The sequence below is a fragment of the Chelonoidis abingdonii genome, chromosome 1 (genome assembly GCF_003597395.2).
Source record: "Chelonoidis abingdonii isolate Lonesome George chromosome 1, CheloAbing_2.0, whole genome shotgun sequence".
In the NCBI taxonomy this organism is placed as follows: Eukaryota; Metazoa; Chordata; order Testudines; family Testudinidae; genus Chelonoidis; species Chelonoidis abingdonii.
Window position 1 is genome coordinate 24,871,941 of NC_133769.1, and position 25,476 is coordinate 24,897,416.

The following is a 25,476-nucleotide window of genomic DNA, read 5'->3' on the forward strand; positions in this document are numbered from 1 at the left end:
AATAAACAAGAGAGGAAACCTCCCTTAATGGTTTCTAAAGTAGGATCCATCCTGCCGGACTTCCCATATGAGGAAATTCTGGCCAAGCAAGCCTATCCGTTACCCCTAGTTAGTAACTTTCACGCCATGCATTTTGCAAACATTTGGTACTGCAGACTTGAAGCATCACGAAGGGACATTTGCAAGAACAAATTATTCTCCTCTTGATTAGGAGAGCGATATCATCCATTTACTAATAATTAATCAAAGTATAAACAAGGGTAGAAGTAAAAAAATGAATAAAACATAGTAGAAATCGAAGTTACATTATGTCGACGCAGTATATGAGAGTTGCACGGCCAAGGAGGATGGAGGAGGATTAACACAGAGTTTCACGTTTATTAAGCAGGATTCTTTTTTTCTTTAGCTACCAGCAACCGCTTAGGCGGTGGTGAATAGTGATCACTAGCAGCACGTATATAATAGAGCATGCGCTGGGGTGTGTAAATGAGGGGGTTTTGCGGCTTCTGCAGTCCTCTAACAGAGCAAGGCCATCATATAGATCACTGTGTATAGAACAGGCGCTAAGTAAACTTTAAAGCCTTACTTTACTCATCGCGCTGACTGTACTGTTTGCCGTTTAACCTGCGTCTGTGGTGGCCTAATCACATAGACATGAATATTTAAACGATTACAAACATGCTGCCTGAATATAATCACATGTCTCTGTAAGGTGATATCAGTGTTCTCTGCGTGAAAAGAAAATACTTATCATCTGCCTCTCTGTATATAGATTTCTCTTATCTTATATTACCACTTTTTGCCTTCCCCATGCAGCTGCATTTCTCTGCAGTTCCCTATGCATCAAGAGGCCGTGCTCTGTACCGGAGGAAGAAGAGACGCGAGATGAAATTTCAACAAAAATTATTGAAGTACTACGCAATGAGTGAGATTAACCAGTTATTGATTGGAAGGAGTTGTTTAGAATATTATGAAGATGCCAGTGAACGATCTAGACTAGCAAAAGACGCGCTGGCGATATGCAACGCTGATCTTTGCTGCTAGCTTCAAACTATATCTTCCAAACTGCATTGATCTTTCAGAGGCGTGCAGAGCAGAGTGCCGCTGATCCGCCCCTGTAAACCTCATCTGCAAGCCCCACGTCCCCAATCTCCCTCACCCAGATGTAAAGAACCGTGGGAAGCTTCTGCTCCCTACCTCACCCCCTGGAGATTCAAGTAAAAAGCTGTAATTATGCTACAATGGCTAATGCCTTTCCCTCTCTTCCCTCCTTCCAAGTACACAGCCAGGATACCTTCCTAATTCTCTCCTCTTTATAGTTCCTTTGTAATTAAAGAATATACACAAAAGGGGAGTGTGCGTGTTACAGAAAAGTTAGTAAGAGAACAACATGATTTTGAAACAGTAATTGTACTTAATGAATTAATAAATGATTCTTAAACGTATGATCTAATTCTTCCTTCGTCTTTATCTTATCAAAAGGGGATGGTTTTGTTTGCTTACACTGAATAAGTCCATCAAGTGCGGAGTCATCAAGGAAGCAAATACGAGCAGTACCTTACCCTGCCTTCTAAACTCGTTTCAACTTCTTGTGCGCAGCCCTCCAGTTTGCTCTGTCTAATCGCCCTGATGGCGCGTACCTTATGGCAGGTGATTTGCTCTCAGCCTCCACCCACAAAACGTCTCCCCCTTAGTACTCAAAAGATTGTGGTTCACACAGACAGCAGCACAGGCAAGCGGATGGTTTGCTGAGGTCTGAGGATAATAATGATCGCATCCTTAAACCTCCAATGCATATTCTACCACCTATCGGCAGTTGCTCAGCCTGAGTTTGAACAGCTCCTGACAATGTCCAGCTGCAGTGTATAGTGTTCTTCTAATGCAGTCTTGGCATATCAATGGTAGCTATGAGTACCAATATAAACACAGGCATTTTCACATCCCAACCGGTTATTTCTGATGCTGAAGTTAATACCCTGCACCTTTAACAGAGTAGTGCTTCGGAAGACGCGGCGCATGTACCCTTCCTCCATCCCACGGTATGATGAGTAGATATTAAACGTCCCCTTGCCACCAGTTTCTTGCAACACCATATATGAAAAAGTACCCTTGCGATTTAATTCATGACCTGGCCTCTGGTCCAGATATATATCGCTTCATCTATCCCACCACTCATCGCGAAACCCATTGCAGCAAAGCCATCCACCTATCACCTTACACGTTGCCCAGAGTCACAACCTTTCGTAGCAGCAGCTTCGATTGCATAATTGTCTACTTGCATCACTGCTCAGCCCCCACAGGTGATTTGCCCACTCACCAAATGATTTCCGCTAGCATAGCTTGTCTGGCGTTTTGTGTATAATTCCAGAGGCATTGCCACTCGTTCTCACTGTAAGGCTGCTCTCATGTTGTATTATTATGCATTTACTTGCGCCGGACGCATGTCACAAGTTTAAGAATAAGTGCTCTTACGCATTCGAAATTTCCGCAGCCACGCGAACTCGTCCACACGTTACACAATGCGTCCCACCTCAGTCTGCTTGTTCTGGCCCAAATTCTGGCGTCACATTGCGTAGAAGATGCCCCGTTAATATGCAGTAGCTCCAAACGCTGGGCCCAGCTATGAGAAATTCTGCTCCTCCATCTCTCCACTCTCTTGTTCCTCGCCAGCTCAGCAATAGCTGCCTTCCTCCTCTGCACTTTTGGCAGTTCATTGTTCAGTATAGTCAGCACAAGTACCGAGGTTTGACTACGTCAGTTACTGTTGAATCTCAGGTCCATATTGCTTGCTTTTCGTTACTCAATGCACTCCGGGAAAAGGCCAAAGTTTTGCTGCCTCACAAAGGGTGTGAGCGTCACCCAGCAACCGGGCAATGTTTTCTGCCCATTCAGGCACTGGCTTCTCAACCGGAAGTGAACTATGGGATAGCTGAGGAACAGCTACCCACAGTGCACCGCTCCTGAAATCGATGGTAGCTTTGGACCATGGACGCAAACAATCGCCGTGATCCCACTGTGGACGCGCTAAACCGATTTTATTAGATCTGTTTTGTAATATCGGTTTAAGCTAATTCGAAATAATCCTGCAGTGTAGACGTACCCAGAGACAGTATTAGTGTGGCTTACTTGGTAGTACAGTCACTTGAGAGTCAGACAGATATGAAGCCTCCAGAAAAAGCAAATAGGAAGGGCCAAGGTCTGTCAATGTTCCAACACCTGCAACTATATGAAGGTGATACAGAACATAGGCAAGTAGTACTAAAAGGTACCTACCCTTACATCCTATGGCTCTCACTGCTCCAGATGACAGTGAACCCAAGATATCTGCTGGTATCCTGCATAGGAAAATTCCATCATGTCCCAAAGTGGGTGATCAATTCTCCTTCAGAGTTTGAGCAAGTATCACCATTTTTTATCCTGAAACATCATTTGAGATATAACGGATTAATTTTTTCTTCAAGTTAAGAAACTGAAGAACTCAGAAGTTTGTATTTTGTAAAGAATCTGAAAACCACTGAGTTAGCAATAATAAGTGTCGGGTTAAATATGTGTATTTTTCTTGTTTGGCCTGTATAGGTCTAGAAGCAATGTCAAAAACCTGGATAATAAAACCCTTTAATCCTAGGGAAATTAGAAGTACAGAAGAAAATGATTGAAGTAGAAGTCTCTTTAGTGACAATCCATATAAATAGAATGATAAGATTACAAGATTTCTGAATGTACAGGTTCTTATGAAACAATAAATGCATTATCTAATCTCTGAGTGCTGTAAAACTGATTTTCACATTTCATTATATGTATGTTTTTTCCTCATACTTGGTTGGAAAGAACATCAGATTGAATAACTTTCCCTGTTATGGATAGGTCTGGTTGCATGCTTTTTTGGTGTGTCGATCCTGCATTTAAGGGCAATTCCTGAGCCTAGATAGCTAGGCTGGGCACTGAAGAAACATGGGGGAATGAGTAGAAAATCCTCCCCCTTCAGTCTCTACAAGAGCTGTGGAACCATTCTTTGACCATAACTGCAATGTGGAGGCTGCAGCCAGGGCTGGCTCTAGCCATTTCGCTGCCCCAAGCACAGCGGCTCGCCGCGGGGGGCGCTCTGCTGCTCGCTGGTCCCGTGGCTCCAGTGGACCTCCCGCAGGCGTCCCTGTGGAGGGTCCGCTGGTCCCGCGGTTCCGGGGAAGCATCTGCAGGCACGCCTGCGGGAGGTCCACCGGAGCCGCGGGACCAACAGACCCTCCGCAGGGAAGCCTGCAGGAGGTCCACCGGAGCCGCCTGCTGCCCTCCTGGCAACCGGTAGAGCGTTGCCCGCGGCATGCCGCCCCAAGCACGCGCTTGGAACTTTGGGGCCCTGGCTGCAGCATGCCCTGGATCCGTTACTCAGCCCTTTCACAAAGAAGGATTCATACATCAGTGCATCCTACACCATGCTTTCATGCAGCTCTGCCCTATTCCTTGCATACAGGAATCCTCGATATAGCTAAATTCTACAATATACAAGTAGAGTGCACCCCCTCAAATCCTTATGAATAAGAATAGCATTGGATCTGCTACCAGGGAACTAAAGAGGCTAGGCAAGGACAGGATTTGGTCCCTGCTGGATAACCTTCCTAATGTCCTTCCATGTAGTTATATGAAATATATGCCTGCATGCAAGTTTCAAGGAAGCAATTTCAGGGCAATATATTTCAGTTCATAATCCAAATCTGATAGAGAAAAAATACAATATCTTGTTTTCCCTTTGCGTAGTCAATATATAACGTGTCCCATTCAAATTCTACATCAGTGGTGGTTAGGCCATACTCAAGAAATATCCACTGGTAGGAGCTATGTTAAAAGAATGCAGTATTGAGCACTGTATGTAAAAGGACCCCCTGCAAAGTAATTCCTTTAGATGTGGCTCTCTGAAGAAGCAGTGCCTCTCTTGACTCTGATGGTTTTTAAGGAGCATTTTTTTGTTCACCTATACTGACTGAGGACTCGGGGGATTGTACCAAGGTGGTCCTATGTACACACACAGTATTGCCTTATTTTGGCAATGTAGTTCTCAGGAACTCTGTATAGTAGACAGTGTATCTGTGTGCTAAAAAAGAGTTTTAGCTGCCCCTAAAATGCATTTGTGCTTTGTCTCCAAACAAGCAGGAAAAACAAAATATATTAATGAGTGGGTCACTCCAGATGGAAGGAACCAAAGCCTTGGCACTTGTCATTGTACTTTTGGAAAATGCAGTCCAATTTTCATAAGAGTTTCTCTTACCTTTAAAGGCAACATTCCATTAAATAACAGCTCTAAGGATCTGCAAAAGATCTATACAGTCCTTTAAGATGTTTATACAAGCTGCACAGCTTAAAGTCTTACAAACTAGTAGTGTTGTCAGAGTCTGAGCAGGACTACAGTGTGACAATAAGGGCTGATGTAACAGCTAGCGCCAGCAGACTGGAGGAGTTAAAGTTCTGAAGTGAATCCAAGAGAACTTAAATAACCTGTCTTTGTCAGGCTGGTAAATGACAGTGATATTTGTGGAGATCTTTATGACCGTAATCTGATTTTTTTAATTTATGTTATACCATTTCTTTGTTCTTCTTTCGTGAGAGTCTCTGTGCGTTTGTAATGTCTTCCTTTGAACTTGTCAGGCTCTATTGAATAGGGATCCAATCCCTATAGTATCTCCAGGTACCTTGCCCCATGCCAGCCAGGGAGCTCTCCCTCAGACAGCCAGGCACCTGCCAGGCTGGTGACCCTTAGGCTTGGTTCATTGTTATCTTATTTTTACTTTGTACTTGCCACATCTGTTTGTCGTATCCCCCTTTTTTGTCTCTTGTTCTATACTTAGACTGCAAACTCTTCAGGGCAGAGTCTTTTTGTTATTTGTGTGTATAATCTCTAGCATACTGTGTCTCTGGCCCCTTACTGAAGCACCTAGACACTACTGTAATATAAGTAATAGGCTATAACAATAATAGTGGCATTTGTGAGCAGGTGGCCCATGTCCTCCTGGCGTCTTAAAAACCCATCTACAAGAATTACCTACAACTGAAGTGAAAACATTTTGCAATCAAGGCCAAGCTGACCCCTTTGTTTACCCCCACAGAAGCTGCTAGGCTACCTTCTTGCCTTGTCTCTGTCCAAGTTGAAGTCTAATCCCAGCCAGATACATGTGGCAGCTATTTCAGCCTGCCATGAACTAGTCAAAGGTTGACCACTGTCTTTACAGCCCGTTGTTATCAGGTTCATATGAAGCTTAACATTTTTGAGACCTCCCATTAAAAAAGCACTCTGTGTGTCATGGATTATAAAAATGGTCCAGACAAAGCTGATGAAAACTCCTTTTGAACCACTCCAAAGCTGTGGCTAGTGTCTTCTGTGTGCAGAGCGGGTGAGGGAGCCTCACCCAAGCCCAAGCATATCTAGGGTTGGAGACGCTGCTCTCCTGTCACCACCGGGCACCATCGTGTAAAAGGCCACCCCTGTAGGAAGAGAGCTGGGAACAGTACAGCAGCAATACAGAATGGCCTTCACAAAGTCAGTGACCTAGTGATGTCATCTGACCTTTCATTCTCCGTTGGGAAGTGATACCTGTTTGGAGGATGTAGGGGGATTCAATGGCTTTGAGGAATAAGACCAGGCCATTGAAACAAACAACAACAAGTTGGCAAAAATTAAAAAATAAGGAAGTCACAGGGAAGGGTCCTTCACATTCCCTCTGATGCCACTTTGTCTCCCCACACCCCTCACCTTTACATCCCTCCCTCCCTAATGTTCCTTCTCGCCTTCCGGACTGTTTACTGCTCACTTGATCCCCTCTCCTTTCATTCCCACTCCATCCATTGTGCCCCATTATCAAAAAAACCAACCAGAACCCATGTAGCTAACCATTTACTTTTATTATTAACATTATTTTTTAACTCTGATATTGTGGGAGCACCCAATGGCCACAACTAGGTCAGGCCCCATTGTGCTTGACAATCCCTGCCACAAAGAGTTTACATTGTAAAAGACAAGATATAAAAGTTGGGTGAGACAAACAAGTGGGCCATAGCAGACTGGGGGAGATGAAGCAACCAATAAATATAATAGGAGCCATATAGTTCTTAGCAATTCTGTACTAAAGATCACAGCTATCCTCCTGTCTAGTCATTATCAGGTTGTACTTTACTGCACTACAGAAGTGAATTTTAAGGAGGGACTTGAAGGAGGACAAAAAGTGTTATACCAATATAATAAAAACCAGCAGGATCTTATTAAGAGGGATAAGGCAAAGATGCCACATTTATTGTAAATATAATAATAAAACAACAGATAAAAATAAACAACATTGTTTAACCACTTATTCCTCTTACTACTTCTTCCTTATACACACACACATATATATATTTATTCACACAATCATTCATTCAGGTTCTGTATAGGTGTTATAGTTACCAGCCTAGAAGTTGCTCATGCCAAGTTACTGGCCAGGTATCTTGGTCATGAGGATGGAGCCAAGTCTGGGTCAGATGCATCTGATGCTCCTGGATGTTGGCAGCAGAGCCAGAGACTCAAAGTCCTCAGTCTTTGGAGTTTATTCTTATAGAAATTAATTCCTAGGTTAGTCTATGGAGCTGTTTCATCCTGCTGTTGCTGCCTCAATCAGCAGATGGCACATGCCTGGTGGCTCCACATTGTCTAAAGTGGCACATTCCTGGTGGCTTCACATTGTCCAACGTTTGTGTTTCTCATCCTTCCAGGTGATGGGGTGGATCCCAGTTTACCCTCTGGGGGTTGTCTGGTGGTCCACTTGACACATTGTTTGGCTGATGGATACTCCCTTTCTAGGCTGGCACCTCCTTAACCATTCATGCACATTAAGCATTCGTCAACATGCATTCCATATCTTAACCTTATTTTAATTTTCTGTCTCCACCACTTTTGGGGTGTGTGTTAATTCATTTGAGACTCCCGGCCCTGTAATTACAGAGGGTGAGGGTCTGTTTGTTTACATTGTATAAATTACAGCTTAAGGCTAGCACAGTGTTTCCATCAAGAACAAAGTCAATTAACTTGTGTGTAAGTTTTACATAGTAATAGAGTATCTTTCATAGGACAGATGCAATCAATGGTTTCTGCAGACAGAAGCTTACAAGTTTTAACAGAAGAACTAAAAGATTTTTGTATTTGGTGAAACCAGGAGGTCACTGTCACTTGGGGGAATCACTGTTAGTTCCTTCTTTAATATTCCTACAAAAGGTGGTAGAATTGAGCAAAAATCAGAGAGTTTCCATCCCATGAGAAACGCTGGTATTTCAATATTAGTCTTAATCTCTGTAACAGGGTGGTCTGTTCTCTAAGGGGTGGTGGGAACTGGGGCCAGTCAACCCCTGTTCCATGATATAGACCTTTTTGGGAAACAAGTGTTCAAGGGAGCTGCAGACAAGCTGGAGAATGAGGGGCAAGTTTTAATCAGGTAGCTACTTCTTGAACATGGTAAAATTCACCTGTTAGTCAACTCCCAGGAGGAGAGAGAGAATCGACAGTAGAGGGAAAGGAGAATGGCATGGGAGAATTGAGTCAGCAGAGAGGCTTTTTGAGATGGGATCCAGAAGCAGAAGAGAGACTTATGGTTTGGGGAATCTTGTCTGAACCACAGCACAGCACCAAGAAGGAGAACTATGGGGCCTCTGAACCAAGGGAAGAAGTGTGAGAGGGTAAGGACCTACAGAGGCTATCTGGGGCAGGGCTGGAACCTGGGTAGGCTGGAGAGGCCTGTGTGAATCAAGTACAGTCCCATGAAGGAGAGCTATGGAATCCCTTTACCAAAGTAGAGTTTAGTTTTCATCCCTGTAACAGGGTGGTCTGTCCTCTTTAAGGAGTAATGGGAACTCAGTCAGGCCCCATTGTGTTGAGCACTATGCAAACATAATAAATGACAGCCTCTGCCCCCAAAGAACTTACAGTGTAAAAGACAAGATGTAGGAGGTGGATGAGACAAATAAGAAGGACATGGTAGGATGAAGTAACAAATAAATATAACAGGAGATGTGTAGTTCTTAGCTATTCAGTAACAGTGATCACAGCTCTCCACCTGCCTTATACTTTATGCTACATGCTCTAGAGAGGCCAGGGGGCTTGCAGAGCTCCATGGCTCTGAGGGAACTGGAGTGGAACCAGAAACCTGAAGCCTTGGAACAAGGGTGAATTGGAAGCCCCAAGAGGGACAGGTTTGGGCCAGAAGGGCCAAAGGAGACAGTATTCTATAAAGTCTTAATAAAGACAAGAAGGGGAATGTTACTTTAAGTACTCTCGGCTGTGAGTAAATTATTGGGAGAACTGGGAGGGAACTCAGGACAGGGTGCCTGCAAAGCCATGCCATGCCATGCCACAAAAAGCAGCACATCATCACAGCCCCAAATCAAGATGAAAACAATTAAAATATTGCAATTTTTCACAGAATTAAATACTCAAAAATATTTCTATTTGGAAATGGCAAAATAACTAATTTTGATGATTTTAATTTAAATGAACCATTTTGACATTCCCAAATTAAAATCTTTTATTTAAGTTTGTTGAACTGGCCTGAAAGGTTTTGTTTTAAGTCAGTTCAAACATTAAATTGCATATACTGTACTTATTGTGGCACGTTGCATCATGCAACTTGTAGATTGGGTACCTGATGCTCCCTCTGTCATAAGTAGTCTAGGCTCTCTGGCCAGAATACATCTCCCATTAAGTACTCGCAGTCATATGACTGCTATTATGCACCACACACCTAGGTCAGAGGGAGTCCATTTTTCATCAGGAAAGCTGTAGTCCCTCCAGACAGCCCAATCATAGGAGAGAATGGGAGCCATAACAACAGCTCCCATAAAGCCATATGACACAATGGGGAAATGCAGTTTAATGCTGAAAAGACTTGAAACAAAAAGTTTGGGACCAGTACAACGAATTGAAATATTTCAATATATCAAACAAAGTGGAAACAAAATGTTTCATTTCTCTGAAAATTTCAGCAAAATTGTAATGCAGAACATTTTCAATTTGCAGAAACTGTGTTTTCCATCAAGAAATCATTTTGACAGAAAATTCCCAACCAGCTGTAGGTGGTGGCTTTATAGATGTTGATTGGGAGCTTATAGGGAATGGCTTGAAAGAAAGTGTGAAAGTGCTCGTCAGTCAAGCAGAGAATCAGGCAATTGAGGCAGGCATCATTGATGAAGGGGAGGTGAGAGTCAACCTTGCAGAGAGATGACAAGTCAGAAGATATATATTGTTGAAGTTATGGAAATGAGAACAAGAAGTTTGTGTCTGATGCATCAAAAGATGGGAAGTCAATGGAGTGACTTAACAAAGGGGTGATGTAGTCAGAATGATGAGTCAAGAAGATGATTTGAGAGAGTGAGGTTGCAGGTATCAAGGACAGAGAGGAGGAGATGACAGTAATCAAGGTGCAAAATGTTCAGGCCTTGTCACAGTGTTTTGGCAGTATAGGCAGAGGGGAAAGCTCTGATCTTGGAGACATTGTGCGGGAAGTGGCAAGATTAGGCTTGAGCTGGATTTGTGTACTCAAGGAGAATTACTAGGCCTTCACCTTGCTGGGGTGATATCTTATGATTCTTCCCCTCTCAGACTGGGATACTAGGCTACATCCCCTTGTATGCCAACTGTGATATCTCAGCAGCTTTGCCTGGGTTCAGACCCTACAGTTATTCTCTCAGGGAGTGGTGGCCAGTGTGAGAATATAGGGACATAAAACAGCCTATTCCAAACAGAGCATTGTTTGATCTTGACAGAAGGAATCAAAGCCTAACAAGAAAATATTTTTAAACACAGCAGTCTACATGCTTCTGTTTTACCTAAAGCTCAGTAGGCTTAACTTATCCAGGTGCCCTACTTCTGGTATGGGGTGACAGTCTGTACCCTGCAGTCCTTGTGTCTCTCCCCTGAGCTCAGGATAGAAGAATTTAGGAAGGATGGGGACAAATTGGAAAGAGTCCAGAGGAGAGTTACAAAAATGGTAAAAGGTTTAGAAAACATAACCCATAAGGAAAGGTTGGAAAAACTGGGAGCATTTAGTTTTGAAAAAAGAAGACTGAGGGGTAACCTGAAAAGTCTTCCAGTATGTTCAGAGCTGTTATAAAGATGACAGGGGCCAATTGTTCTCCATGTCCACTGAAGGCAGGACAAGAAGTAATGGACTTAATCTGCAGCAAGGGAGCTAGAGGTTCAATATGAGGAAAAACTTTTTAACTGTAAGGGTAGTTAAGCTCTGGAATAGCATCCCAAGGGAGGTCCTGGAGTCCCCATCATTGGAAGCTTTTCAAATCAAGTTGGACAATTACCTTCAGGGATGGTCTAGGTTTACTTGGTCCTGTCACATGCAGGGGGCTGGACTTGATGACTTCTCAAGGTCCTTTCTAGCCCTTCATTTCTGTGATTCTATGTGTATTATTCATCTTCCCCTCAAGGAAGTTATTGCAAGAATTACAAGTTTCACCCCAAAAAGGAAAAAAAAATTCAGGCTCAAATTAATTGAGGAATAAAACATGACAAGGAAAGTGTTTCAGAAGGATTATTGCATGCCCTCGGCTGCGCTGCAAAGCAAGAGGCCAAGTTCCAAATGTCGTCAACCATGCCAAAAGGTGCAACAATCCCAGAGGAGTGCACTGTCTTATTACTGTACAGGAATGATTTAAAAAGAGATGTATTAGTTCCTATGCAGGACTAGGAATTGTTGACTCAAATATGATGACACCAATACTACATAAAAAGAGCTATAACTGTTTTTTCTCCAGAGGTGTACAAACCAATTCAAAAATCAATATTTTATATTTAGTTTATTCTCTGTCTATATTGCTTCGGGCAGCTGGGTTGTTTCTTTTCTTCCAAAAGTACAAGGTTTTATACTTTACTGCATGAATAATCTGCAGCATTAAAATAAAAACCCAACCTGGCACACTCATTTTGCATGGTTAGGTGGAAACTTTCAAGTGCTAGATTATAAGTAAAACAACAACGACACAGTTGGAACTGCCAGCAGCAACTTTGGGTTAAGAATCAAACTCTGGAATAATCAAATAAGACATTTTAGGGGTATTTTTGAAACATAAGAAAATGTATCACTAATCTAGCACTTCACATTTCCAGAGGGTAATTCATCAAATTTAGTAATTTGCCAATTGCTAAACTTTGTTTTGGTTTGTTACTATGTAGAGGAAACAAAATGGTCTAACTTAGTTCCATTTACAGTAGTTTTAAATGTATTTTTAATGCAGACTGTCTCAATGTTCCTTCTTTCCCCTGAGTGTGCTATGTTTAACACATGTAATAAGAGGCTGATGTTTTCCCATTGCCTCCACTGCCACTTCTCAGGGCACTCACTGTTGATGTACTGCACTAAATTGCTTTTGAATGTATTTTGAAACTGGACCATATAATCTTTTCCATCTGGAGATAGTATCTCCAGTAAGCTGTTTCACCTGATATCAAGTCAATTAATTATTTTCTCTAGTGACAAATGTATTTTGGGGCACATATTATGGAACAATCGTTTTAAATCTTTAAATAAAAGATGTTATTTGAAGGCAGATATTTATGAGTTGCCTTTGGGGTTTATTTCCTCCTTATTAGTGAGTTGCTGTAATGTTTTGGATTTTATTCAACTTTAAAATTTTTTACCAGAATTATATTTTTTAAATCAAACATTATTTATCAATATATATATATATAGTAATAAGAAGAGAATCAGGAAAGGTGATACTTAGCTTACCTAAAGCATTTGAAACATTCATACCCACAACAAAATATGTAATATTAAATGGCAATACAATGCTGGACTCTAAATCAAAGATTAGTGGAATGTCGATTCTGTAGTGTAAAATGTGGGTAGTTCTATTCAGAAATGCATTTTGTGAAAATGTCATTATAGTGCCTTTATTTCTCACTTTTACACTTATCAAGAGGAGTTTCTCAAAATCATGTGTTCATTAATCAGTCCACAATAAATATTGAGATCGGCTTAGAAATATTGAGCTTTTAAAAAAAATAATTAAATAAACATTGGGTCCTTTTTATTTGCCTTCTGTTTTTATGAGGCAGACCTCCAAATTATGTAAATGACCATAGCGCCGTTGACGAGAATGAAGATATGACAATTTATAGCAAGTGAGGGTCTACCCTCTGCTCCTTAGGGTTCATATTTTCAAGCATTTCTCTGCAATGAGGAGATCTGGGAAACACCTTTGTTGTTGTTATTTAATGACAGCTGAGATTCTCATCTAATCATATGACTGCAGAAGCTTGGTCTTTAAGAAAAATGCCAGCTCTCACAATACTTGAGATAAAATCACAAGAGTTGGCAACACTGCTTTCCTAACTGCCAGACCTGTGATCTGAGAATCCAGCTATGATCTATCTGGCTCACACATAATCATCAATACTAAAGTTTCTGAAGGCAATTACAGGCTCAGTTAACCCCCGGTCCTTACGAATTGCCCTTAGTTTCTCTATTCAGCCTCATAAGAACATAGGAACGGCTGTACTGTGTCAAACCAAAGGTCCATCTAGCCCAGTATCCTTTCTTCTCACAGTGGCCAATGCCAGGTGCTTCAGAGAGAGTGAAAAGAACAGGTAACCATCAAGTGATCCATCTGCTGTCGCCTATTCACAGCTTCTGGCAAACAGAGGCTAGGGACACCATCCCTGCCATCCTGGCTAATAGTCATTGATGGACCTATCCTCCATGAATTTATCTCGTTATATTTTTATCCCTGTTATAGTTTTGGCCTTCACAGCATCATCTGACAAGGAGTTCCACAGGTTGACTGTGCATTGTGTGAAGAAATACTTCCTTTTGTTTGTTTTAAACCTGCTGCCTATTAATTTCATTTGGTGACCCCTAGTTCTTGTGTTAAGAGGAATAAATAACACTTTCTTAGTTACTTTCTCCACACCCATGTTGATTGTATAGACCTCTACCATATCCCCCCCCTTAATTGTCTCTATTCCAAGCTGAAAAGTCCCAATCTTATTAATCTCTTCTCATACGAAAGCTGTTCATATCCCTAATTATTTTTGTTGCCCTTTTCTGAAACTTTTCCAATTCCAATGTATCTGTTTTGAGATGGGGCAACCACAGTATTCAGTGAACACAGTATTCAATATGCATGCATGCCATGGATTTATATAGAGGCAATATGGTATTTTCTGTCTTATTAGCTATCTCTTTCTTAATGATCCCCAACATTCTGTTAGCTTTTTTGACTGCTGATGCACATTGAGTGGATGTTTTTAGAGAACTATCCACAGTGACTCTTAAGATTTTTTAATATGGAGATATACCTATCTCATAGAACTGGAAGGGACCTTGAAAGGTCATCGAGTCCAGTCCCCTGCCTTTACTAGCAGGACCAAGTACCATCCCTGACAGCTCCACTAATTAGCTGGGTGGCCTTTCATTATCTTGTGTCCAGCCGCCCAGGTTCGCATCTTAGCGGGAACTATGCATGGACCACCTGAATGAAGCTTGCAAACCACTGGTGGTTCCCAAACCACAGTTTGAGAACCTCTGACCTAAGGACTTCTTATGCTGTGTTCCAGTTGAATAATAAACCCTACTGTTTTGAAAAGATTGCTTGAGTGTTCTTATAAATACTTGGTGAAGCGCATTAGTCCTTGAGGAGTGGACAACTCTACACCAGGAGTCTTTCTCTGTCATTGGACATAGCTCACAGTATGGAACAGGAGTGCTAAAGCCCAGAGGTTCAGTCTGAAGAATGGGTGAGGCCATATGGCCTACCCTGAAGAAAAAGTGAGGTCCCTGGGGATCTGGCACATCAAAGGGGTTCCTGCAAGGGACAGTTCCAAAGCTGGGGATGTAGCACTGGTCCTGTGGATCCATGACAGCTAGTATTACTGGATAAAAGGCTGCCTTCGCATCACTGCTAGCAATTGATTTGGGAGAACCCCTGGGAGAGAGCAAGCAAGAACCATTAAGAAGTAGAACCAATGATATGCAGATACGGTAAATATTACACAGAACCCCCTAAGCCCTGCAGTGCGATGAAAAGCTTGTTTGCCCCTCTATGTCTGATTTTCTTGGTTTGGTTTGTTGTTTTTTGTTGCTGTTATTTTGTAATCTAGGTAAAAAGAAAAACTTCTTGGAGGGAAAACCAATAAAACCTTTGTCTTTGTCTAGAGACTTGAAGTTTCCCAGACTTCCATGCAATAAAATCCTCCACGTTATGTAAATGAGTTACGAACACAGGGATAAGAAAGTCTTTTTTTCTTCTCTTGTAGAATCGAGTGAACATGAAGAGAAGAGTACAGGTGCCTCAGGTGAGATTTCTTCCCAGCCTTACCCTGCACCAGTATACAGTCAGCCTGAAGAAGCAAAGGAGAATATGGATGTAACAAAGCAAACAAAACCTGAAGAGAATGATGAGTTGGGCCCATTGCCTGATAATTGGGAAATGGCTTACACAGAAAAAGGGGAAGTCTACTTTATTGAGTGAGTCTTGCATATTTTTTCTCTCTTTCTATTAAAAAGTATGTCTGGCTGTGTAGGGGAAACTGTTTTGTACTGGAATTTTACATAATGCACAATCCAAGATCCTCCACTCTGAACCAGCAGGAAGATCGTGCACGTCTTGGAAGTGACACAGAATTTAATGTCTGGTGCTAGGAATTTGTAACATTTTCCAGATTACTGGCTGATGTTCAGAAGCAGCATTTGCTTTCAAGGGAAGTAGCTAAGGAACATGGTGCTCTGCTGGCAATAGTTAAAGGTGGAAAATACTAATCTGTATTTAAGAAAAGAAAAACTCAGCCATATGCTTTGGCCTCAGTAGAAGGTCAGCCTCTCATGCTCATATATGTTATAGTACAATTGCTAAATTCTTAAGTCCTTGTCGTATATAATGTGTTCTTTCTAAAAAAAAAAAAAAAAAAGGATTAAATTTCAAGATAGACGATAAACTTATAAATAAAAACCTAAGAACACAGATCAATATTTTAAAATAAAACTCCTGAATGAGTCAGGGATGGTGTAGCAGGGTGGCTACCCACTACTGCCCTGAAGGGCTTGAAATCAACCCTGGTAGAAGGCTGAGGCTGCGAGAGGGCTGCTGCTAGGAAAAGCACCAAGTCTTGGCTAATTGGGGAACCAGCCACAGATGTGGCCATGCCCCAGTCAGGGCCCAGCTGGCCCTTATAAGAGGGCAGTGGGCCAGGAGCACACAGAGTCTCTCTCTCTCTAGATGTGGAGCAGGATGGTCCTGGCTGCTGGGAGCTAAGCAGGGTACCGAGACTGGAGCAGGGCTGGGGGAAGGCCAGAGGAGCTGGGGAGCTATGGCCTAGAAACCCCACTTAAAGGCTGGAAAAGGTACTGGGGTTACAGAGGGCTGCCCAAGGGTAGGCAGAGGCAGCAGGTCCAAACCCCCCTTGCCAGTGATGAGTAGCACCTATACTGCAGTCTGCCCCAGTGAGCAGGGGCTAGATGGTGACTGGCAGTAGCCAAAGACTGAGGTGAGGTGAGGATAGAGGGTGGGGGTTCCCCAGGGAGGAGAGACCCAGATCTGTAGGGATACTGCCAGGGGGCAGTACCACAGCCTGAAAGGGGCACCGGGGTCCAGGAGGGACTCGGGCCCAGCGGCAAGTGGGACACTGGCCTGTGGAGGGCGCTCCGGAAGCTGGAAACGCTAATTCCCTGAATGACAGCAGGAGGAGCTGCAGGGGTGAGACCTGCCCCATGACAGATGGATAATGAAATACGAAATCTTTTTTTCTCTAGGTCAGTGGATCAAATCCAGTCTATGTCCATATAAGTAATTAATCAAAATTAATTATTTTCTGATCACTGTTCAGTGGTTGAGAAATGAACTGGTAGACTTTACGCAACTATTATAGCAGTGACTAAATGGCAGCCACACTAGGACAGGTAATTGAATGGACATGAAGTCACAACTATTTTTTCACCTCCCAGTGCTGCCCTGTGATGCTCCCCAGGGTACTCACACTTGTGAGGTACTTTGCCACTACCTGCCCTTCACATGAAGTAGTTTTGCCTGATGCCTGCTGTAGCTCACCTCCCTAAAACCAACAGCCTTTGATCACAGACGTACAGTTACTTCCAGATGTCTGCAAACCTTACCCTCTCTGTGCAGCTAGTGACAGATACACAACAACCCTCATGCCCCTCTGCCAGCATCCCCCTCTGAGGTATTCAGCCCCTGTCACTGGACACTCACAGAAATGATCAAGTAAGCTGTCTCCAAAAGAGACAGAGTATACACAGTTTGACTGGCACAACTCAGATGAGATCTGACAACACAGCACTGGAATCTACTGATTGTGAAGGCAAATAAGTTTATTTACTAGATTAAGATTTAAGAACTAGTGAGCAAGGATAACAAGAACAGGTTACATGTAAAACCAAAAGTGTGACTCAGTTTTTAGACTCTTATCTTAACTTTAACAGACTAAAGTTCTTGTCTAATTTCTCACCTAAAGCAGCCTCCCAGAATCACTAGCCCACATGGCTAGGATCCAACTTTCATGAATGGAAAAAGCTCTGTCCTTTTTGCTTCCTCAGTGAAAGGATAAGAAAGGGGTCCTTTTCCCTTCCTCATATAGTCCTGTAAACCTTTGAAATGCCCCTTTTGAAGTGCAGCCTCAGATAAGATTCTTCTCTCCCATTGAATGTTCTTCAGTGTTCTCCCTGTTGATTTCACATCCCTCTCAGCAACATGTTTTTCCTGTTGACTTCACATGCAAATGGGGCTTCCATTGTGTTGGCTTAATTTACATGTGACAGAGAGATATACATCTTATCTCCTGTCTGGAAAAAAAATGTTTGTGAACTCTTCCTGGTTACATAGTTTAAAAGTTATTTTTAGTAGGTACACACAATTCCTTATGTACCAATTACACATACATCTCACAATGATTATGATGATCAGTCTGATCTAAGCTTTCATTTGATACCTTTCATGAATTATAGATATATACTATGGCAGCAGTGTGTCGGTGTAGTGAGTTTATCAGGCTCATAAGAGTTGCTGTTATAGAATGTTGAACCCACTGCCAGTTGGCATTGAGGGGTTCTTAAGGTCACAAATCTCTCTGGGTTAATGCACTTTAGAGAGGAAAGAGTGAAGGGGAGATTGAATTGCCATTGCTTCTATTGTGTCTCCTAGGGGGTGAAGAAACGTAAGTGATTGCAGTTGTCCATCCACTTCAAGTATATGGATGCTCAGTGCACCAGAGTTAGAGATTTTCACCTTAGCAGTACCTGTCAGGGCACCGCATGCTCCTTCTGCTGCCTTGTGCTGTTGCATGATGGTATCCAGGGCAGAGTTCCTTCTTACCACCCATGACTGGTAGTCAGAGTGTTGTGGCTTGCTTCTGCAAGTGTTCTCTCTTTCAGGGAATTTGTTTTTTCTCTTGTATGTAGTGAAGTGGTAATTTACTGTAAGTTTCATTTATTAATAGTTTTTTCATAATTTATTGGAGTGTCAGTTCCCATTTCTTCTGGGTGCTGGTGGCTGATACTGGGAAATGCCTTGATCTCTGGTTTTCTTTCCTCCACCCTCAATCTTTGATGACTCTGATCTCAGATACATTGCCTCTAGAGTGGGGAGCTCACCTGGGGCCCCTCTGAACTCAGGATCTATGGTCCTTAGGGGATCTCATTCTTCATATAAACTTCAGAGAGCTCAGAACAGTTTATCTTACCTTCCAGGCCTTCCTACATCATGGGGGGCGGGGGGGGGGGAACCTGCTTGTTGTCACAGACAACACCTCAGCAATGTTTTACCTCAACAGTCAGGGAGGAGCTTGTTCATCACTTTTTTGTCAGGAAGCAGGAATGTTCCATTCTATCAACCTTGAGGCCTCTTACCTTCCAGATATGCAGATGAGCTAACAGACTGCCTGAGCAGATCATTTTCGAGTCAACACGAGTGGTCTTTCTGCCCGGATGTAGCCAGATGCATTTTCCAGTGATGGTGGACTCCCCAGATAGATCTATTTGCAAACAAGTCCATCAGAAAATGTCATAAATTCTACTCCTTGCATGGCCTAAGTCCAGGGTCCTGCTACCCTAGACAGAACAGCTCTAATTCAGTTTTCCCCAAATCCCACTCCAACACAGAGTGCTGCTAAAGATCAAACAGACTCACACCCAGGTTATATTAATTGAGTGTGGTCCCACCAACACTGGTTTTCTACTGTACTGGACCTCTCATTGGCAACTCCAGTCTCACTCCCGTTGCACCTGGATTTGGTCTCCCAAGACTACAATTGGCTGTTCCACCTGAACCTGCAGACCGTCCATTTAAGAGCCTGGAAGCTACACAATTAAATCCCAGAGAGCAGGCTTGCTCAGAGCAAGTTTGTGATGTCTTACTAAGTAATAGAAAGCCCTTGACTGGGCTGCCTACCAGTCAAAATTGAGATGGTTCTCTATTTGGGGTTGTCAAACCAGAGTCTCATTGACGCAGTCCTCAATTCAACACATACTAGACTATCCGTTGCATCTGAAGCAACAAGGCTTAACAGTTTCCTCTGTAAGGGTTCACCTGGCAGCAATACTGGCTTTCTAGCCTCACATGGATAACTGTTCAGTATTTTCTAATAATATGAAAATTTTATTCCTTTAGCACCTCAAAAAGTTGTACCCACAAATAAGGGAACTTTTTTCCCCAATGAACTTGAACTTGGTCTTGTTGAAACTTATGGGATCACCATTTGAGCTTTTAGCAATGTGCTACTTACTACACCTTTTGTGGAAGGTGGTTTTCCTAATAGCTATCACCTCTGTCAGAAGGGTCACTGAACTGCATGCCGTGACTTCCAAACCATTGTATACAGTCTTCTTTAAAAATAAGGTATACTTACACCCTCATCTGAATTTTCTCTCTAAAGTAGTGCCAAATTTTCATATCAACCAATTAATATAGTTACCTGTATTTTACCCAAAATTATACACTAATAGGGACAGGCTACTGCTACTCACACTGGACATTAGAAGAGCACTGGCATTCTACATAGACAGGACCAAAATTTTTTGGCAATCCACCCAGCTGTTCAGAGCCATAGCAGACAGAATGAAAGGTCTTTCAGTCTCTTTTGAAAGAACTCAGTCTTGGATAATTTCCTGTATCAGTGTCTGTTATGATTTGGCAGGCAGTTCTCCGACTGACAAGCTGACTGCTCACTCCGCAAGATCACAAGCAACCTCAGTGGCATTCCTCATGCAGGTCCCTATACAGGAGATTTGTAAAGCAGCAACCTGGTCATTGGGTCACAGTTTTGCCTCCTGTTATGCTATCACTCTGTACTCTAGGGATGATGCCAAATTTGGTCAAGCTGTACTACTGTCTGTGTGTACATAAACTCTGATCTCACTGTCTATATTACTGCTTGAGTGTCATCAAGAGTGGAATGCACATGTGGAAACACTTGAAGGGAAAAAAATGATTACTAACCTTTTGTAACTGTTGTTCTTTGAGATGTGTTGCACGTGTCCATTGCACGACCCACCCAGCACTCAACCTGCCTCAATGGGGGTACCACTGATAGAAAATGTTCAGTCAACTGTGTGCAGGGTGCACGCATGTCAAGAGTAGAATGAACATATGCAACATGTCTCAAAGAACAACAGTCATGAAAGGTTAATAACCATTTTTTCATGGCTTCCATTCTGGGGTCTTCCACAGGAGATCCAACAGACTATCCAGGATCTCTGTTTTGAGGGACCAACCCTCTTTTCTCAGCAAACTGATGACTAGTTTCACAGTCTCGAGGACTCCAGGGCTGTGTGAAAGTCATTGGGGATTTACACTCCACTCCTTAAAGAGAAGCAATTCCACCTTACCTGTCCTTTCTGCCTAGGAAACTGAGTCAGTCTGAGAAGAAAGGGAAACGTCATAGGAGGAAACTACCACCTCATCATTGTTTGTCTCCATAAAGCTCTTCTAGACAGCCTGGAAATGCCCAGCAGTCCATTTCACTGCCTTGTTGAGGACAGCTTACCAATGTGCCTTTTGCCTGTTTCTTCTGTTCTTGTTTTTTCCAACAGATTATCTCAATGTGCTGGGACCCATATTACCAGATCAGTGGTTCCTAAGCATTGTGAAATTGGTATACGCTATTTGACATTTTCTATCCTCCCTTCCCTACCTCTCTTCCCCATTCCTCTTCAGGGACCATACTCTCACATGGAAAGCCTCACTTGGGATGTCCAGGCTCTCCTCCTGTTGGGAGCCACAGAGGAGGTCCCTCCTCTCCACAGAGGGAAAGAGTTTTATTCATGCTATTTCCTAATGCCAAAGGCAAAAAGGAGGTCTCAGACCCACATTAGACACGTGAGAACTGAACAAATATATAAAAAAAATGTAATTTGAATGCTCAATCTGGCATCCATTATTCCCTTCTGGATCCCAGTGACTGGTACACTGCCCTTGACTTGAGGGAGGTATATTTCCCTGTGAGTATCCATAAAAGCCACAGGAAATTCCTCAGGTTTATGGTAAATGACTCCGATTATTAGTTTACAGTCCGGCCCTTTGGCTTATCTGTGGCCCCACAAGCATTTACTAAATGCATGGCAGTGGTGGCTGTGTTTTCCTAAGAAAAACAGGAATACAGGTATTTCCATACCCGGACAACTAGTTGGTGACAGTTTGGTCCAAAAGCCAGGTAGACTTCAGTGTGATCAAGATCCAGTCTCTCTTCATAGTTCTGGATCTGCTGATCAATGAAGACAAGTTAGTCTTCTCCGCTGTTAGTTTATAAGACCGGTCTTGGCTTCTACAGTAGTCAGGCTTTCCTCCTGCAAGTCAGAGTCCAGACTATGTTAGCCATTTCATTAGACCTGAAGGCTCATCCAGCCATGACTGTAAAGAACTGCCTCAGACTTCTAGGGCACATAGCCTCATGGACATATGCGTTTTGGCATGCCAGACTTCATCTCAGGAAGTTGCAGAGCTGGGTGAGCTCAGTGTATTCCCTGATTAGTCAACCCACTGGACATGCTGGTTCAAGTATCCACAGGAATCTTTGAATTGGTGGATGAACCCAACCAATGTACGTGTGGGAGTTCCCTTCGACCATCCACAACCATCTCTTTTCCAGGCTGAACTGGAACCAGTCTTTTTAATCTCTCCTCATATGGAAGCTGTTCCATATCCCTAATCATTTTCTTTGTACTTTTTCCAATTCTAACATATCTTTTGTCAGATGGGGTGACCATAGCTACATGCGGTATTAAAGAGGTTGGTATACTGTGGATTTATATAGTGGCACTATGATATTTTTTGTTTTATTATGTATCCCATTCCTGCTGGTTCCTAACACTTTTTTGACTGCCGCTGCAGTTCACAAGAAACAGAGAGGAAAAATCACTATGTCTCCAAATGACAGCCCCACTCAGAAAAGAAATGGTAACATATCCCTGCTTTAAGAGGGCTTTGCAAACAATATAACTTTACAAGCGATATAATAAAACTTCACTTTATATTATTGCTTATTATTTCTATTACCGTGGCCTCTAGGGTGATTTAACACTCTTTTCAGATTCTTATTTTAGAGACAATGTTGTGGTGATGTTTTCATAAAATGTATAAAATCACCAAGCTAAATAAAGCTTGTACTTCTTACACTTCTGTATGTGCTAATAACATGACTAACACTCTAGATAGCCTCAAGTATGCAAGTCTGAAAAGAGCAGAAATTGTTGACACACAAGTGATCTTTGCTGAAAAGGGCAAAATATGCTTATTGAAGAAAAAATAATAAACAGAGAAACTTCCCCCAAATAGAGCATATATAAGCTTTCCTGAGGGGTAGCTCAAACATACTTCTGATTCTTTCCCCATGCACATACCTAATTTTTTTTGCACATTTTGCATGCTTTGATGGAGGTCACTGTGGAACTGTACAATGTGAAACCATTTTTTAACCCTGTGCAAGAAAAGCTGTATGATTTATGTATGTTATTTTTTGTAACAGAAACACCAAGTTGCTACAGTGATAAGAACTACAGGAATCAATTCAGTTGAAAACAAACATATATTTCACAAGAAATAAAGTGAATGCAAATAACTCTGCTGTTTATAAAGCAAAGCCCGCCCATAAATTCTTTTGATGGTACAGCTTCCTTTCTTTACAGAAAATGTGATAGTTTATACAACAGTTGTAGCCATCACCATCTTTCACTTGCGCCAGTCTGTTACATTAAGCCAAGAAATCAGAGGTACAGACTGGATAAAAAGAGTGCAATAAATATGTGCAAAAATTAAGATATATTTGTGAATAAGGTAAGTGTTAGAATACAGAATTGCTCAGCCTCCAAAATGTAAGATTATTTGCTAGGTCCTGAACTAAATGTGATCTCTTTGATCATTTGATTCTTCATATTGTTCAGATTTCACAGGGTTAAGCTTGGATGCCATGCTGTGGGGATGCCATTAAATTGCCTCTTTGTTTATGAGTCAGTTTGGTTAATGGCATAAAAGAGGCTCGTTTGCTTTAGTGAAAAACAGAAAGATAAAAAGACAACAAAAACCTATTTGTTTAACACCATCTCCCCAAAGAGTGGTAAACACCATATCATGATTATTACATTAGAGATAAAAACAGACATTTTAAAATGTAAATCACACTAGGTGAAAAAAATGTCATTACTGTGCAGTTTCTATTCCTGCTCATTTGAGGTTTTTGTGACTTGTTCCTTTAAACTCCAAGGTCTCCAAGCAGTAAGTGATCTCAGATTCTTTAGCTTTCCCAGGTATAGCCAGAGGATTTAGATTTCATATTTTTCTAAGTTCTCCTCAAACTAACCTAACTAAATTTTTAAGCAAGTTCATATGTCAAAACATTCCCATTGGAATGAATGTGGCAGACTTAGAGGGGAAACAAAGCAATTTGATAACAAGAAGGATCACTATCTGTATACTTTATTATTGTTAATCGTGGATGGCCAGTTTAGCACCATACAGAACACATTGGAAGGCAGTGTCTCTGCCCCTAGGTCTAACTAGACAAGACATTTCAGACACAAAGTTCTCAGGATGACTCAGTGATACTTCTATAGAGCATGCATAGATTGGTTGGTTTGTTTCCATTTTTGAAATAGGTGCGTGACTGTGTGTTTGCCTAGGTGAGTTAACATTGATAGGCTCAGAGAAAAAACAGGAAGCACATACCTCCATGTGATGCTCACCAATATTTGTTATGAGGAGCAATTCACACACAGTTCTTGGTGCTCCTTTACAGCCTCCCTTTTATATATAGGTCCAAATATTCAAACATGGGCATCTAAACAGGAGTCAATCCCCGTACACTTATTTTTATTTAGAATAAATGATAACGAGAACATGTAATAATTAAAATATCTATTTGTAAATTGCACATGCCAACAGAAGTCTCCCGTTCTGCCTCTTCTCCCCCACTTTAAACAGAACTGATGAGTGTGACCTGTCTCAGTTTGAATGCACGTCATAATCATGTTTTTTTCAATTTTTCTCTCTTCCAAAAAGCTGTTACCAAAAACTCCTTTAGGCCTCCAGTCTTAGCCCCACGCCTGAAGCAAATGCTTCAGAGAAGAGTCGAACCTCACACTGTATTATAAATGTTAATAGGCAATGGCTCCTTTGGATCATTTGTAAACAATGCCCACTGGTGCCTTATTAAGATAAACACAACAATATTAAAAACTCTATAAAGCCCCAATTCAGCAAAGTGTTCAGTCTCATTCTTAACTTTAAGTAAATGCATAAGTCTACCATGTTCAGTAAATCCCTAAGCATGCACTTTTAAATAAGAGAGTGCTTGAGTGCTTTGCTGAACTGGGACCTGGAAAACTGAGGTTATTAGGTTCTTTCTGCCGCCCCAAATAATGATACAAACCTCTTCAGGACCTTTCCCTGTAGCTCCTTTTTACAGTCCATCTCTAAGGTGCACATCAGGAGAGAGGGCTCCCCTTCTATCTGTGAATGAGGCCTGTCTGTACCCGTATCACCATCATCTTCTGTAGAATTCTGCATCATCAGGCTCTTCTGAGATTGATTCCTAGGCTTCCATTATTCTTGTACAATATTTACATGCCACATTGAATTGATGAGTTTCCTATCAAGCATAGTATGATCATATGCTGCTTCTGATCTTGGGGCCCTAATATAACTCATAGTAGGAAACTAAGGGTACGTCTACACTATGGGATTATTCCAATTTTACATAAACCGGTTTTATAAAATAGATTGTATAAAATCGAGTGAACGCAACCACACTAAGCACATGAAATCGGCGGTGTGCGTCCATGGTCCGAGGCTAGCGTCGATTTCCGGAGAGTTGCACTGTGGGTAGCTATTCTGTAGCTATCCCATAGTTCCCACAGTCTCCCCTGCCCCTTAGAATTCTGGGTTGAGAGCCCAGTGGCTGATGGGGCAAAAATCATTGTCACGGGTGGTTCTGGGTAAATGTCGTCAGTCATTCCTTCC

General features: G+C 42.1%; 1 protein-coding gene across 8 annotated transcripts in view; it reads left to right on the top strand.

Annotated features, from left to right (window-relative positions):
* The window catches only part of MAGI2 (membrane associated guanylate kinase, WW and PDZ domain containing 2), a 1,226,839-nt gene that overhangs the window by 800,119 nt on the left and 401,244 nt on the right, over window positions 1-25,476 (top strand). For all 8 annotated transcript variants that reach the window (XM_075064467.1, XM_075064476.1, XM_075064468.1 and 5 more), the window contains one exon: window positions 15,275-15,485. In XM_075064467.1, the coding sequence (XP_074920568.1) occupies window positions 15,275-15,485 (211 nt within the window). The remainder of the gene's footprint in view (window positions 1-15,274; window positions 15,486-25,476) is intronic.